This window comes from Danio rerio, chromosome 16 (genome assembly GCF_049306965.1).
Source record: "Danio rerio strain Tuebingen ecotype United States chromosome 16, GRCz12tu, whole genome shotgun sequence".
NCBI lineage: Eukaryota > Metazoa > Chordata > Actinopteri > Cypriniformes > Danionidae > Danio > Danio rerio.
The window spans coordinates 34,882,927-34,901,133 of NC_133191.1; the positions used below are offsets into that span (position 1 = coordinate 34,882,927).

At 33.1% G+C, this 18,207-nt stretch overlaps 1 protein-coding gene across 2 annotated transcripts; it reads left to right on the top strand.

Annotated features, from left to right (window-relative positions):
• Positions 1–301: 301 nt before the first annotated feature.
• On the top strand, positions 302–17,888 carry LOC561000 (tumor necrosis factor receptor superfamily member 5). 2 transcript variants are annotated; one of them, XM_684398.11, is made up of 8 exons: positions 302–734; positions 2,919–3,044; positions 3,147–3,314; positions 4,892–4,985; positions 8,400–8,482; positions 8,601–8,717; positions 11,283–11,393; positions 15,438–17,888. In XM_684398.11, the coding sequence occupies exons 1-8, from the start codon at positions 701–703 to the stop codon at positions 15,602–15,604; spliced, it is 900 nt and encodes a 299-aa protein (XP_689490.7). In that variant the 5' UTR covers positions 302–700; the 3' UTR covers positions 15,605–17,888. The 2 variants fall into 2 exon arrangements, with proteins under 2 accessions (XP_689490.7, XP_005173583.2); XM_005173526.6 differs by having other exon boundaries at positions 8,400–8,473.
• The last annotated feature ends 319 nt before the right edge of the window (positions 17,889–18,207 follow it).

The window sequence follows — 18,207 nt, forward strand, 5'->3', positions numbered from 1 at the left end:
TCACTTGATCCAATTTAAAATGCACTTTGAATGAAAGACACAGTGGTTTGACTTTTTTCACTCTATAGTAGTTTCATTATCTCAAACATTTTACAGTTTAATTAGTCAGAAGAGCATTTAAAGCAGCTAAAATCAGTTTTAACTTGTCCTAATGTTGACAGCTGCTGTACTCAATACTACTTCTAAAATCTTTAAACCCAGCAGCTAAATGTAGGTAAACTGAGGTATCATAGTGGTGTTGACTTTTTACTCTCTTTGTCTCAGGGGTTTAATGCATTGCAAAACAGGAAGTAAGGACTCTATGCAAGCAAAAGTGCAGAGAGGGTGGATGGGGCTTTCCGATGCAGAGGGTAGAAAAAGAGCAATAGAGGGGGTTTAGAGTGGGTGACGTAAAACAGCAATCGAGGGGAAAGAAAAAAATTGTTCCCCTGCCTGCAGCAGATGAACTGAGATGTAAATACTAAAAGACAGAGAGAACAAAAGTGACAGAGAAACCGAAGAGACAGAAGAAGACAACTGACGCAATTGTGTGGGCCAGTGTGACTACATCAAATTCCCAATAACATAAACAGAAGGATCGAGACATCACGTCAAGCTTCAAGTGACCATGATTAATGTGTAAGCCAACAGACCTTGTATGACTGCACAAAACTCTTCACACTGAACGCATCGAACTGAGACAACTTTTGACCACGGCAAGATGGGAGACGATAAATGCCAAAAATGTCCGAAAGGTGAGATTTTCATATCATTACAAAAGAACGATTTGAGAAGACCTGGGATTTCTGTTTAAATCATTTGCAACTTAGAAATACTTACACTCTTTTCACTATTGTGTGACAAATATCAGTTTTTAAATTCCAATCTGTCTCATCCCTTTGTTGTGTGTCCCAAATTACAGAGTTTCTGGAAGAAAATATTCCAGTTTTTTTTTTTTGCAGATACATTAGACATTATGATTAAACCAGATCCTATATTAATTATATTTGAAGTTTCCGAAGAATTTATGAGACGTAAACAGTTTCAACAACAGTTTGTTTCATATGGGTTGATCTGTAACAAAAAAATTATCCTTTTGTTTTGGAAAAGAAGTTCCAACTCTTAAATAATGGCTGACAGAGCCCTATAGACAAGGTTTTGTTATTTGAAAAAATTGGTCCCCTTTTATTTCCTTTCTACAAACTTGTGATTAATATGTTTACTATTCCTTCAGTACCTACTTTTACTATTGGATAGCACTGGTGGATGGGTGGGGAAATGCATGTTTATTGTTTTTGTTTAATTATTAATTAATTATAAATAAAGTTTTATTTTTATATTTTTTAAAAAAGTGTATTTACAAGTTAATGTCTGCTAAGAATTTCTAATAATAACAATATTTAAACCACAAATACTTACACTCTTTCAAATACAAGTTGTTTATTGGCATTGATGGTTCCATGAAGAACCTTTGACAGCTGGAACCTTTGCATTGCACAAAAGGTATTTGTACCATGTAAACAATTAACGGTTCAATTAATGTGTATTTTAACAGAAACTTTTAGTAGCTGATGATTTTGGGTGCGTTGATTTTTGAAATGCATTATAGAACGAACTTGATCTCCGACGTGACAACCCTAGATACAGAAAATACAGTACATTTTATGATACGAGAAATGCTTTCAGTTCTTTTTGTTATTTTATATGAGCTTTTAGACAATGTTATAAAAACAAAAAGCTGCTCAGATTATTAAAAGCTGAAAAAAAGGTTCTTGTTGCATTACATTTTTGGAACCCAGAATGGTTCTTCTTTAGCACTGCTGTGAAAACCCACTCTTGGAAACATGATTTTTAAGGCTATACCAATTAATTACAGTACATTTTGCGGAATTATATGCAAAAATGCTGATCCTTAGCAAAGAATGTTAACAAACTAGCTGTTTATTAGAACTGATCTGCTTTACTGCTATGTTTTTTTGATGACATGATTTGGAAGCATTTGTCTTGTGTTCTGTGCTAATTTAATAACACAACTTGCCAACCAGCTGACTGGAAGGCAGTGTTTTTTTAAGCAGCATATTGTTTTCATCAATGTCTAATTAACCCACTGCTACTGTATGTGCAGGAAATCCTGTAACCCTGCTAACAAAAGAGGGGTTCCTGGAAATTACGAATGAAACACTTGATATTCTAAATCTATTTAAAGTTAATGACACATTAGGTGGGCTAAACGTATTATTGTATATGTGGAACAGTCTAAAACAAAAAGACATGCTAACACACAAAGACCGGCTAACTTTGAAACTATATAATTTAAAATGAACACAAAAAGTAATTAAGCATTTCTTGGCTCGTTGGTGGATTAAGGTTAAACAGGATTTTCTGCTAAGACATGTTAGAACTTGAAGCTAACTCGAATTCTAAAAAGTATCTGTTGCTTTATAATCATTAAGCTCATTTGTTCAACTTGGTTTGGTTGTTTTTATTTTAATCTGCCACTAAAAAACATTAACATAATAATTTATTGTGTTTTTTTATCAATAAAACTCAAAAGTGTTGAATATATTTCGCAAATACATGCTAAAGTTGCTTCATTAAAGAGATAGTTCATCATTTACTCTCCCATCACTTCTCACAAACCTGTTTGACTTTAACACAAAGCAAGGTATTCTGAAGAAAGCTAGAAACCGGTAACTGTTGACTTTCATAGTATTTGTTCTTTCTTCTATGGATGTCACTCCCAGTTTTCAGCTTTCTTCAAAATATCTTCCTTTCTTTGTGTTTAAAAGAATAATGAAAGTAATAAAGTTATGGAGGGTGAGTAAATTGTGAGTATTTATTTTATTTTGGGTGAACTATCCCTTTAAATAATAAAAAAACAGATTTTTAAAAAGTTTAAAAATATATATTTTAATAACTTTGCTCTCTTCCTTTTTTAGGAAAATTTATGCGTGCCAGATGTAACTCATCACAAAGTACAGTGTGCGAAACCTGCCCTCATGACCAATTTATTGACGTGGAAAACAGGATGACCGAGTGTCGGCCCTGCAGAAAGTGCACCAGCGGTAATTTCACATTCATTTACTCTCATTATGATTTACTTGACATTATGCATTTAACCTCACATGTGTCTTTCAGGGAGTAATGTTTGTGTGTGTGTTTAACAGGCAGCCATCTGGTGGTGCAAAAGGAGTGTCAGGCAGACAAAAACACCCAGTGCAAGTGTGAATCAGGATACTACTGTAAACACTTAAGCGATAATGATAACGATTCCTACTGTGATCATTGCACTTCAATCTCCACCTGTCCTCTGGGGCAAGGGGTCGCTATTCAGCGTAAGTTTTTTAACGTTTTTATTAATGTGATCCAAATATTACCATTCGTTTATGAAGAACCCATATTTTAAAAAGTGACTATTGTAAATAAAAGTGTTAACATATTATAGATGAAACTACAGTATATTCAAATCTGCACTTTTAAAATTATTTAGTATTTTAGTAATATATTTAACTCTTACAATAGAAAAAATTGAGGGACCAGAATTTATTTATTTTGTCTTGATTTACTCTGTATGTTTATGAATAAAATATTCCTCTTTTTTCTATTATATAAACATCTTATGACATTTCCTCTGAATTTTAATAGAGATATAGTATTTAGAATATTTATTGATTGACTGATTTATTGACTGACTGACTGACGGATGGATTGATTGATTGATTGATTGGTTGGTTGCTTGGTTGGTTGGTTGGTTGATTGATTGATTGATTGATTGATTGATTGATTGATTGATTGATTGATTAGCCTTTTATGGGTAAGTGACATTCATATAATGTGTAATATATACATTGTATAATCTACTACAGTGTTTCCTAATCCCGCTCCTTGCACCTACAATCTGCCTATTTTGCATGTCTCTCTTATTTAACCCAGCTGATTAGAAGAGCTCTGTTCTTCTGACTGACAAATTCAATACAAAGTGTGCATTCTTTCCTAGTCCCTTCTCCTTTACTGCGCTCTACCAGAGCATGAGAAACCTTTGTCACTTTGAAACATTAGTTCACAGATTTAAACAACAGCACTTCTTCTTACAGGAGAAGCATTAAGTATGACAAAATATACCACCATAAATAAATACAACATAAATTCACATAACACAATCTAAAATGTCAACTGAATTAAACATGCGCCTAATCAAACTGAAATTATCTTGTGGAATCTACTTTGTAGGACTCTTGTTGTTGAATTAGGACAAAAGTCTGATGTGAAAAGAGAAACATACAAAAATGTGCAGTGTGATGGGGCGTAAGGACCGGGATTGAGAAACACTGATCTAACATTTCAAATGTGACTTTTGAAATCACTGAGCATAAGGACTACAAAAATTGTCAGATTCATAAAGCACTCTATATTAGTCTGTTCATTATTCAACGTCATTCAAAGCTTTACAGTGTCTATAGAAAATCATCAAACCCTTTTGAAATAATGACTTTATTTGTCATACAGCCTGAAATCAAATCATATTTGAAAAAACTTTTCCAGCCTTTGACATGTTTTTGTAGCCTTACCCTGATCTGTCTTTCTACAACTTTAGTTGAGTAAAGGTAAAGGTATAGAGTTTCACAGGGTATGATGATTTTCTATAGACACTGTATCCTATGCCGTTTGGAGTGTAATTACTCTCAACGGAAAAATGAAACTAAATAGACACAACAATTTAGCGTGTGAACATGATTATACACACTTTTGCCACAATATCCACAGTGAGTCACATAATGACAATCAGTTGAATTGCAGTATGCGCTAGTGGTTCTACCTGTGAGAAGATCAGTGGTGGTCTGAACCACTTTCACAGTGTTTGGTCTGGAAAATGTGGCAGAGGGACCGCTGAATAACTGAAACTGTTTTGCAGACACACCCACAACTGACACTGTATGCAAACCCTGTCCTGAGGGCACCTACAGTGATAAGGTGGACAACTGGTCCAGCTGCAAAAATCACACAAGGTAAGGGTCAGTGATTAAAATCAGGAGTAAAAAATATTATTTACAACAGGATGTGCATTTTTATGTGTATTGAGCAAAAGAAGTTTGCTGTAGGACACAATTAAAACAACTTTGAAGTCAATTCGTAACAGCTGAACGTAACAGTTGTTGTAAGATTTTAAGGGCTCTTATTTTGTTATTACGAATAAACCGGACCCGAAAATCCTGTTATTTTTGTGCTTTCTTTTGTAATTTGTTTCGTTAATAATTATTATTTCATAATCAGACAGTGTGGGACTGTGATATATAATGATAAAATGTGTTTTTATTATTATTAATTTCAAGAAACTGTATAATAAAACTTAGAATACAGTAAAAGAAAACCGTTCTTTTAGACGATATTCACATTAGATACACAGGATAAAGAGCAAAACAAAAAAGTACATTAAAAAAATAATAAAAGAAATGAGAGTGCAAAGGAAAAAAGTGCAATAAAAAAGATTTTAAAAAATCAATTAGCAAGAAAGATCTGATCATATTTATTCAAAAAGGAAGCACATTTCTTATTATCAATTAATCTAAGAGATTTATTTAAATGTTCTATTTCACATAAGAAGTCTAAGTATTTCTATTTGACTTTTTTAAGGAACCTCTATTTGTGAAAAGAATATTTCCCAGCAAGTATAAGACAGTTCACAATGGCTTGTAACAACTTGTTTTGGTTTTCAAAATAACAAATAACATTCTTAAGGAACAAATTACCACTCATACTAACCTTGGAAAAGCAATATGAACTTAAATCATTCCAAAACAGTGATGATACATTGCATGAAAAAAAACAAGTGACAAATGTCTTTAGACTCATTCCTACAAAATGTGCAAATATCAGTAACATCGCAATATTTGAATAAAACTGCATTACATGGGTAAATATAGAGCAAAATTTTAAAGTGCACCTCTTTTATTTTATTAGGAATACAAAATGTATATGATAATAACCATGTTTTCCTCCACTGAATGTTAAAAATTATAGAACCCCAAAAAAACTTTCCTCTAGTAGTAATTGAGTTTTGTGACTGAATGGGACAATTGACGTATGAATTTATTATTGCATTCTTTACTAAGAATAGATTTTCTTCCTAGGCAAAACTGTGACAGTTGTTTGTAACCTGCCTCATAACCATGAGCTGTTTTCATCAGACATACTGTAATCCACTAGGTATAGCCTTTATAATTGACTTAAATTCCATATAACGAACAGGGAATTGATTAATATTTATAAAACTCTTATAAGTTAAGAGATTCCCCTCACGATTAAAAAGATCAGAAACAACAATGTTTTTGATGAACTAATTATCCCCCCCACCCCCTCCCTTTTGTGGGGTGAGTAATTGTGGTTGTAAATCAGTTTCCAGGCTAATAGAGCTTGTTGATGGAACAGCTAATTTAATAGGTAATTTATTAGTGGAGTAATTGCACTTCATTAAAAAAAGGCTATCAATCTTTTGTTAAGAGAAAAATACCACATGAGTTCTGAACCAAGCAAACAATTCTTTAGCCAAATGATTTTAAATGTATTATTAGTGTCATCAAAATATAGGACTTCAAGACCTCCCTCACTCCTTTTATTTGATAACAAGTTTCTTCGATTTGTGAGGCTTATTATTCCAAATAAAAGCAAGAAAAACTTTATTAATATTTTTAGAAGGATGATTATCTAATGCAAAAAAAAACGTTCAGTTCAGTTCTTTGGCGCTGTATCATAATACGCAGTTTATGAGCGACTTAAAAAAAATCTACGTTGACTAGAATGACCAGGGTGCTTTAGACTTAGCTTGCCTTGCCTGACCACATGCATTGATTTATTGCTTTATTAAATGACATTTAAAATCTAAGCTAAGGTTTGACAAAGCATTGGTTGTCAAAAAGATCAGTTTTATAAATTACCTAAATATTTACCACAGAAATGGCTTTAATCGACCAATTTAATAGTCAATATGTTGTTCTTAGCTGTCTATGCCATTTTAAGTGTAATTAATCTGAAGACCGGGTTAAAGACTCTGGATGGGACAATTTATGTAGTTTAAGCACAATGTTAATAAATACGAAATCTAAGGCTTCATAAAACATTGTGATTGAATTGTCACGTGAGCAATTAAAGCCTCAAAAGCACATGTTTAGGTTAGAAGATTAAGAAAACCAAAAAAAATAAAAATTATACACTAAAAACATAATGACTAAAACTGTAATGATCTTGTTGTGACACTAGAATCACATGCTTCTTACTCAGTTATTACAGAACATCCAAGTTACAAACAACTTGTCTTCTGCTTTGCATTAACCAACTAACAGTAATACGTTTTTGTAATGTATTACCTTTTTCTAATCCTCTTGATAAATTACATAAACTTGTTTTTGTTGCTAGTTCACATTAACAAATGTAGTTAAAAAACATCAAAGCTTATTGATGTCTGGTAAATTTCTGTACATGTACACATTTTCCTTCTTAGACCTATAGTGCCCCCCTTTTCCACCTCCCTCATCTTAGAAAATGAATAATAACTTTTATCTAATGAACCATTGCCAGTTTCACGTAAATATGTATTTTATGTCACTCTCCCACTCAAAATACAACCGCATTAATTTACTTCCATTCAAAAAAGAAAAAAGAAACGCTTGTAGATGTATATGTGGGAGGGTGGGTGGTTATTACTTCCTTTCTCAACCTCTCTCTCACAGTACAGAAATATTTTTCTTTCCCTTTTTAAATACAGAATAGGGCTGCACAATATATCAATTGAGCATCGATATCACGATGTGATCATTCACAATAGTCACATCGCAATAGTCACAATGTTGAGTTTGTATTATAATTCATCATTTGCATGTGTTTTGATGCTTGTAATTGTATAATGACCTTAAAAGCATTTAGGCATAATAAACTGTACCATTTGTAACTTTAACTGTGATTAATTTGATTGAATTATTTAATTTTTATCATTCAGTTTCTGTACTGAAATACCTTTAGACTCGGAAAACATGATAAAACACTTTATTTCAATTGTTTCTTTTTCTTAATTGTATTTATAGATGGTATACATGAAAATACAGCACATGCAAATACTGTAATGCACTGCAAATAGCACAGATATCATCGAAAATGTGTCAGGGAACCCTATAAAGTGTCTAGATTGTTTATTAGAGTTTACGGAGATGCACTGCCACTGCAGAATCATCCCAATCCATCTAATATTATAGATTCTTTCCAAATAGAGATATTCAAATTATCTGGTGAAATTGTTTTTTTCATATCGCATTTTTTCAATATCGTGTAGCCCTAATATAGAATATGCATGTATAAAGAAAGATATTATTATACTTATACACACTTTCCTTAGCTCAGTCTGTATATAACCCTCTTCTCTCATTTTACAGTTGTGATGATTTGGGTCGACAAGAGAAAATTCCCGGTACCAACATATCAGACGCTCAGTGTGGAGATTTTAAATGTAATATAAGTGAGTCTTTATGACAGTACTTGGGGAGAGAAAACAATATTTAGTAACTGTCAATTAATGCTTAATATTAAGAAAAAATGAAACTGACTAATGTATTTCTTTGTCTTCCTTATCTCAGCTTGTTCTTGGGCCTTACCTGCTAGTCTGTGGACAGGATTTGTGCTATCTGTCATGGTTGTATTTTTAGCCCTGTATATAATTTATTGGAGAAACAAACGGCGGTCAAAATCATTAGGTAAGTAACTGGTTTACTTAATGTGATTTATCAATAAGTCTGCACTATATCTGTAATGTGAGGGATGTTGACAGCGGAGTTGAGAATTCAAATGAAGGTTTATTATAAGAACAGTCAGGCAACAGGGTCAAACAGGTACATGCAGGAAAATCAAGGAAAGTGGTCAAATAACAAGCGAATGGCAACATAAACAAACAGAATAAAGCAAGGGTCAACCATAACAAGACTAGACAGGCCAAGGCAAGGCAGGGCAAGGTAAGGTAAGGTAAGGGTAAGGTAAGGTAAGGTAAAGTAAGTCGAAAGGAAAAGAAAGGAACTGCAACGTTATGTCACAGAACAGTAAAACAAGACTCAGCACTAGTGTGTGTGTCCGTGCTGCTTTTAAAGTCTTATTAGTTCTAAACAGCTTCAGCTGTGTATGTTAGCAATCAGCGGAGATCTGAAACAGGTGTGTAAGTGAAGTGCATGATGGGATATGTAGTTCATTAAAGTGGCAGATTTGAAGTTCAGGCTGGATTTTGGATTTGAAGTTCAGTTCTTGCACAGGCTGGATCGCTGGTAACCGTGATTATCTTATTATCTTACTAATTTTTATCACTGACAAGGGTGTGAGAAAGCATGCAATCTTACAAGAGAGAGAGAAGAGATGTTACGCAAAATGGCCAAATACCATGTGTATTTCTTAACAAATAAAACATGTGAATCATAAAAGTATAAAATGACCATCATTTGAACCATTTAAAGGCCTTTATTCTGAAGGGCCCAATGAAATGGCATATTTAGAAATGACCATTCTCAGAAATTAGTCATTTCCTTTTGAAATGATCCTTCAATTCTAGATTCTTCTTCTAGTCTAAGATTGTTCTCATTCTGAAAGAAAGAGCATAGCACACATACAAAATGATTTACAAATTTAACATAAATATAATATATTAGTAATATAATAAGACACATACACTTTACAATGGCACACCTTAAAGACCCAGATGCAATTAAAAAAGAAATTAAACTGTTTTATGGAGTTTTTGTTTGCTAAAGTTAAAACATTTGTTGCCAGAACATATGACTAATTAAATGTAGGACTAATTAAATGTAACTAAATACATTTCTAGCATTTTAACGTCGTTTTTCTTACACTGAAATGATATATAACAAATATACTATAAATTGAATCTTTTTTTAAATGTCAAATCATTTTAATGCTTAAACTGATTTGAAACATTTGATTCTGTTGCTTATTGTTGTTTAACCTATAAACAATGTTTATTTGAATTATTTTAAACCACTAATAGAGTTCACATTATCCAACAAGTTGTGCTGTAGACAAAGATGCTAACCTCAAACCATATAAAACAGAAAAGTGATTGAGATATTCAAAACATGTTATTAGTGGGAGTCTTTAAGTTAAGATTTTTAAAACAAAATACACATACAAGCATAATTTTTAGGGATAACCTAACTTAACGTACGGCATTATTTAAAACTATTTTAAACTTTTTGCTGTATTCACAATTCTAGTATCACCCATATGAAAATGAAACCTATTGTCAATCAAAACAGTGCAATCCATTAAAGAGTTCTGTCCCATAAAACCTTGTTTTTAAGCCTGATCATTTTTCATTCATTCATTCATTTTCCTTTGGCTTAGTGCCTTTATTTATCAGGGGTCGCCACAGCGGAATAAACTGCCAACTTATCCAGCATATGTTTTATACAGCGGATACCCTTCCAGCTGCAACCCAGTACTGGAAAACATGGTGAGGCGACAGTGCTAACCACTGATCCACTGTGTCGCCCCTCTGATCATGAATAAATGACTTTCTGAATAATAAACAGTGAAATAACATTTTGCCATCTTTTCAGACAGTGGTCTCAAGCATTTCCGCTAAACGTTCGAATACGTCAAGCTGATAAGTCTGATCTGTAGGTTTTAGATCTAGGTTGATTTGTTCTTGATGATAGCGAGAATGTTGCACTGACGTATACACAAAAAGGGTCATTTAGCAGTTCCAGCAAGTCTGATTGATGGGAAACTCCAAACTCTTTGGCTAATACAACGAACATAATGCATTTAAAATCTACACATACCCACACACAGAACACATAATGCTTTGCCCGTAATTAGTGGATAAACTACCCTGAAATTGTTTGATAATGAAGATAATCTGCTGATGTCCAACATCAAGATGTACACCGCGTCATAACAGTCACACATGTTTGTATATGTAGCTTTCTGCTTTGTGCATGAGATGCTTACGATTAAACTGCTGCTGGTAAACCACATCCTTTTTGTTCTACAAACATGCTCACAAACCCATCAACAATGTTTAAACTGTGCAACAACCTCTCTTTAAAATGATCCGCCACCATGTCAGAATTAAAACTGTAATTACAGTATACTTTAATTATTATAATTATTCTGCAAAATACTGTAATTAACAAGCTAATTTCTTTTTTATTATTCAGAACTAATGCTTTGTTAAATGCAAAAACAAAATGTCAATAATAAACATTAGACACAAAGTAATGTTTGCCATTACTGATATTTTGCATCTGTTTTCTCAGAGTTTACCTTAAGCACGATCTCACCGGTGCTTCCTCCAGACATCCTGAAATACCCTGCTGACTGTGATGTGGAGAAATGTGCAGAACTTCACAATTGTCTCACACATATAGGTATTATTATTTTTATCCCTCAGGTTTTCCTTTGTTCATCTTAAAACGTGTTCTCCTGTTTCCTAAACTCAGCATTTTCTGTGGCTATAACACAAAAAAAGACGTTTTGGAGTGGTAAAATCTAATCTAATCTAATTTACTCTCATGATTTTTAAATTGCAATATTACATGTCAAGGATAACTAGAATTTTTTCTAAGTAAATATTTAATATTTGGAAATGTGTGTTTATATTAAACAAATTATGCCAGATGCACTAATTTGTAACTAAAAAGATTTATTTAACATTTTAAAAAAAAATTAATCTGTGTACCTTTTGCTAAAACATGAACTTGACATTAATTGATTAATTTGAATAAATATAGATACAACATTAAGGATAATCAATTAACATTTACTTTGTTAATTTAGGAGTGTTAATTGTATCTGATATAAGAATGTAACATTTACTTGAAATTTGTTATAGTGCAAATTGTTACAAGGATTATTTTAAGTAAATCTTAAGAGGTAATATAATAACCTTGGATAAAATTATCACAGTATCACTGTATTTTGATTACTATTCTAAACTAAGTTATTTTAAAATGTCTAAGTAAAAAAAAACTTGAATATATTTTATTTTAGGAAAGATTTAAAATATTTTGAAACAGTAAACAAGTCAGTCTACCCATTAAAATAAATCAGTGACTTCTGCTCTCTTCATTAGTTTTTAAAACACAGATTTCTTTACAACGCATAAAAAACATTAAATAAAAACGTACATTTACCATAGGAACAGTACAGCAGATAATTTTAGCGGTTTTAGCACCTTGAAATCGGTTATTGTTCATGCCTAGGGGCTATATTGACCTAATACTTGTAAGGAGTCTACAGACAATAATCATCACTGTTGATCTCAAAAAATGTATCTCGAACACTTGTTTTTACTGTATGAATGTTATTGTAGGCCAGATTTAAAAGGATAATTTACCCGAAAATGAAAAAAAGTCATAATTTATTCTCCCACATTTGGTTTCAAACTGGAGTTTTTTTTTTCTTTTGTTGAACACAGAAGAATAAATTTTTAAGAATGATGATTAAAAACGTTGAAAACGATTTAAAACAAATGAATGATGAGTAAATGATGGCAGAATTTTCTTTTATAGGTACATCTGAATTTCTTTTGCTATGTAAAACACAAACCAGCTAAACACCAAAAGTCTCCAATGAAAAGTTGGCGCCAAATGTTATAGCCTTTATATAACATATCCCTAATGTGTTAATACAGTTAAAGGTATAGTTCACACACCCATACAAACATAAAAAAATAATAAAATGTTCTTGTAAAATGTTTTTAATGAACTATGCCTTTAATAAATGTCCTGTTCTTATTTACATATTTTTATATTACAGTTGACAGACAATTTAGTCTATTAATAAGCAGTCACTTTCAATCTTCTGCTCTTATTAAAAACTGCTAAAATCCTAAAAATGCCAAAACCACAATAAATATAAGCTATTAAAAATCCTTCAAAGAAATATGCAAAGTGTAAACAGCGCTCTAAAAACCCTCTTCTAAACACCCTCTGGCTCAGTCATGCCCCATTAACAAAATTAAAAATGAAAATTAATTAATTAATTAATTAATTACACTTACTCGCCCTTCATGTGTTTCATTTATTGAGTTTCTTTCTTCTGTTGAACAAAAAATAACATAGTTTGAAGAATTGGAAACTGGTAGCCATTGACTTTCCTAGTTTTTTTGTGTTCAACAGAAGAATGAAAATCATTAAGGTCTGGTTCCATCACCATTTTTAGAACTCTGATTTTATTGTGAACTACCCCTTTATTTAGCAACAGTAAACATTACCATTAACCCCGCATTTAATATTATCAGCAGCACTGCATCTCTAATTAGTGACCTGGAAATCTGTCACACTGACAGATTCTTCTTACCAAACATTCCCACAACACACGTTTAATGCAGTCAGAAGAGTTTCGAAATAAGCAATAGCAAATTTTATGATGACTTTGACTATGGCTCTGCGTCACTTTTTAATTTATTATGAAGTTTCCTTTGACTTCTGATCTAATCAAGCAAGGGTACAAACCACACACATGTCGTCTGTCACTGCTTTTCAAAGTACCAAGCAGGGTTGAGCAGTTCTAGCCTCCCACACTTCCTCCTGCGCTTAATTTGGTGTCTTTGATGTCTCTGCTAAACATGGGTCTGAATCACGTACCGTCATAATATGAAAACACTAGTTTCCGGTTTTTGTACAGTAAGCAGCTATTCTGGTCTAATCTAATAAGTCAAATTTACAAGAAGTCAGATTATGACTGGCATGGGCATATTCAAATCACAATTATTAATTATTTATATTTAACAAATTTGTATTTTCATAAACAGTTAGTTTGGGCTTGTTTTATTTGACAGAATAAAAACAACGATTTTCTAGTTGAATATATTTTATTTTGATGATGAGATTCTAAAGCAGTATTTTATGAGGCCAACAAAGCAACCATTGTTTTGTGTTTAACATACATCTATAGGACATCTTGGTTAAAACGAGACTAATTTGGTCTAAATTTAGGCTCTCAGTGAAAATCGAATAGATGCCTAACAATAATTCAAAAACAGGATCCCAATTATATGGATGAACCTTAATAAAATGGGAATGGTGGGTGATATTAACGTCCTGTTTGTGGCACATTAGTATATGTGAGGAGGCAAACTTTTCAAGATGGGTGGTGACCATGGTGGCGATTTTGAAGTCGGCCATCTTGGATCCAACTTTAGTTTTTTCAATAGGAAGTGGAGGTGTGATTTTAGTGACTTTATTCTTTCACGAGTTATTTACAAGTTTATGACCACTTATAAATGTGTTCAATGTGCTGCCCATTGTGTTGGATTGTCAATGCAACCCTCTTCTCCCACTCTTCACACACTGATAGCAACATCGCAGGAGAAATGCCAGTACAGGGTTCCAGTATCGGTAGCTTCAGGTGCTGCACATCTTGTATCTTCACACCATATTCAACATAGATAGTGGGGCCATTCTACATCAATGGAAACCTCAAGGCCACTTGATATTTGAAATTGCAACATGATGATAGGTTTCCCTTTTTTTGCACTGAAGCTGGCACTTTTCCTGAGTTTTCCAGCAAGATAGTGCACCACCACATTATGGCTGTCATGTCAGAGCATTCCCAGATGAACAGTTTCCCGAAACGTGGATTGGTCATCATGGGCCAGTTGAATGGCCCCCAAGGTCTCCTGATCTGACCCCCTAAGACTTTTATCTTTGAGGTCATCTGAAGGCAATTGTCTGATGGGCAGTACATTGAACACATTTTATAAGTGGTCAGAAACTTGTAAATAACTCATGAAAGAATAAAGTTTCGTTAAAACCAAGCACATCATTGTTTTTCTTGTGAAATTCCCAATAAGTTTGATGTGTCAAATGACACTCTTCCTATTGAAAAAACAAATGTTGGATCCAAGATGGCCAACTTCAAAATGGCCACCATGGACACCACCCATCTTGAAAAGTTTGCCCCCTCACATATACTAGTGTGCCACAAACAGGACGTTAATATCACCAACCATTCCCAATTTATTAAAGTGTATCCATATAAATGGCCCACCCAGTAGACTATAGTCATCAGATTGACAGAAATAAATGAATACACACGTGAAGTCTATCTAATCTGTTTATTTGATGACTAATCTATTTTAGACGTCTAATAAACATCTATTATTGCTTATTAGGAATCCTCCAGACTTCTGTTGGCACAACATCCTTCAGAAATGTTTACAAAAGTAACAACACAAAGAAGAGTTAATTAAAAACATAATGAAACAAAATATTGGAGTACACTTCAGAAGAAAATTCCAATGTGTGAAATGTACAAGCAATCTCTAAGTGTTGTTTCTCTTTATGAGTCTTTATGAATTATAATATTTAAACATAATCCATATTATCGGTTCAAAAAGCACACAGGTCATTACATACTAAGATGTTGAATCAGCTAATGAATTATTTTCTGCTTCTTTTTTGACTCAGAAAATTACCCAGACATGGATGGTAGCCTACAGTGTGATGGAGCAAAGCCATTGATGACAATGACACCGAAATACAGTCAATCTACTGCTGCAAGTGGATATACAGACAGCATTATGCAGTACTCCATCTGTCAGTCAGAGCCGCAGGAATCTGAATGGACTGATTAACTTTGGCACTGTAGCTCACTATTAACCTGTCAACTATACTATCTACTGTTTTTGTATTTTGTTTTTTCTTTCATTTTATCAGTGTTCTGGTTTAATTGCATTCTGGTTGAATATGTGTGTAAATAACTAGATTTCTATTTTTATATATTTTTTATGTATAAACATGTCTTAAATTAGCATTCAACAAAGGCCAAAGTGAACAAAACCCATCACAGTTAAACTAGTTTTATAGTACTTGAATTAATCCGTTGAGGTAATTCTAGTTGCTCTTTACTGAAATAAAAACTAAAGTACTTCAGTATTTATTGCAGTTCACTGTTACAGTAGCAATTCATTCACATTGAGTAGTAAATACACAACACGTATATACAATATACAATACAATAGAATACTTAACTATAGTATTTTTCAAAGTGGGTAGACTAATGTTGTATATAGCCAAGATGCTTGTTGTTTTCATGTATCAAACTATCATTTCAATAAACTTTGTATTTTTCAATAACCTCGTGATGATTGTGTACTAACAAATCTTACCGGAAGTTGACTGCAGACGCAAGCTTTTCTTTGCTCAACGTAATATTCGCGGCCAGTCAAACTCGACAAGGAAGTAAAACGTGGAAGATGCAGTCAGCTTGTCCTCTACCGTTGATACAGCGCTTTACTTATTATTACGCCCCAGTAGTTTACTGTTAGTAGTCCATTGCCGCCCCTCGGTGGTAAGTGAGGAAAATGCATTGCTATTGCACGTTTACAGCTTTATTCAGTTTATGTTCAATAAACCTCGAGTACTTTTTTGAGATTTTAACAGATTTATGTGTGTTTGTGTATCAATTAAGACAACGTTACAGCACCTGTTAGCCTTTGGGAAAACGATAATTTTCCGATAATTTCATCTTGTGTTCAATAGAAAACAATAAAAAGTACTCAAAAGTAAACTGGAACATGTCATGGGAGTAAATGATGACAGAATTTAACATTTTGAGTGAATTTTCCCTTTGAATATTCAAGAGTTTTTCATATACTGTATATAGATATGATTTTCTAATAATAAAAAAGCCTTAGTTTAGATTCAAGTCAAGCTTAGTCCCTTTGTTCATCAGCGGAATGAACCGCCAACTTATCCAGCATATGTTTTACACAGCGGATGCCCTTCCATGCTGCAACCCAGTGCTGGGAAAGTTGACATGTGCAAGGATCTTATTGGAATACCTGTTTCATAGGGCCCGAGCCAAATGCACAATGGGCCCTATTGTTCTTCTGAGATTTTTTTCATGACAATCTTAGGTGCTTTAGAGGTCTTAACATCAAAAATTAGCAGACACTTTGAATCTGAGGTCATTCATTCCTTGCAGAAGTTCACATGCAGGGTCATGTTAAGCATGGTCAAAGGACCTCATTGGGTAAATAAGAACCATTGACTGAGAACCAGTACAAATAGTTGACAATAGAGAAGGAATGATTAGACGATTTCTGAAAGACCACTGAAGCCTGGAGTAATGATACTTGAGAATAGACATTTTTAAATTCGTTCTTAAAGTTATTTTAAATTTAAACATTTCACAATACTACTGTAACATAAGGGTGCTAGACAACAGATACATGTGCAGTTTAAGAACAAAAGGCAGGCAAGCAACGGTCAGAACAAGGACAAACAGATGCATGTAGAGAATTATTAAAGCGTTGTCAGGTAACAGGCAAATGATCAAAAACAGCCAGCAGGCAGAATAAACAATAAAACAAGGCAAGGGTCAAACATGGATAGACTAGACACAGGAAAATAGTTACAGGGTGTAAACCAAACAAGACTCAGCAATGTGAGTGTCAAACTAAGCAGTTTATATAGTCTGATTGATCACGTCTTGAGCAGCTCCCAGCTGTGTGTATGTGTGTAATCAAAGGTGAAGAATTGTAATCCGGGTGGTAATGCATGTTTTTTCAGCAATCTGCAAAGCCTAAATCCCTGGTGATCATTACTACTACCAAGTTGTTTTCTAGCTCCTTTTGATCAAATAAATGCAGCCTTGAGCTGAAACAACTTAACCTAACAAATCTTATTGTTGCACAGATATTTTCTAAAACAACTGTTTGTCAATCTAATGTTTTTTATTATTTAAAATTGCCAGAACCTAGGAGGAAGTCCTATTACATTCTTCCTGTCATTTAAGAATAGTAGAGATATATAATAGTAGAGATTATAATTATAACTTAACTATATTATAAGAGACTTTCCGAAAGTGCAACAAAAGATGATTTAGTGGCATTCAGCAAAACATCAGATATCGACAAAAAAAACAAAAACAAAAAAACAAGATAAATAAATAAAAATAATAATCATTATTGTGTTTGGTGACTAACAAATAGGCAACTAGAAGGAATAAATGCTTGGTTCCATCATTGCTGCTTGCAGCTACATTATAAAATGTCATTTATTCATGTGATAGCAAATCAATGTGATGGTCGTTTTCAGTGTCACATGATACTTCAGAAATCCTTCCAATATATTTATTTGTTGCTAAAGAAACATTTCTTTTTACTATTAATGTTGAAATATGTTATAGCAGATACAATTATTATTCATGATTGTTTAATAAATAAAAAAATCA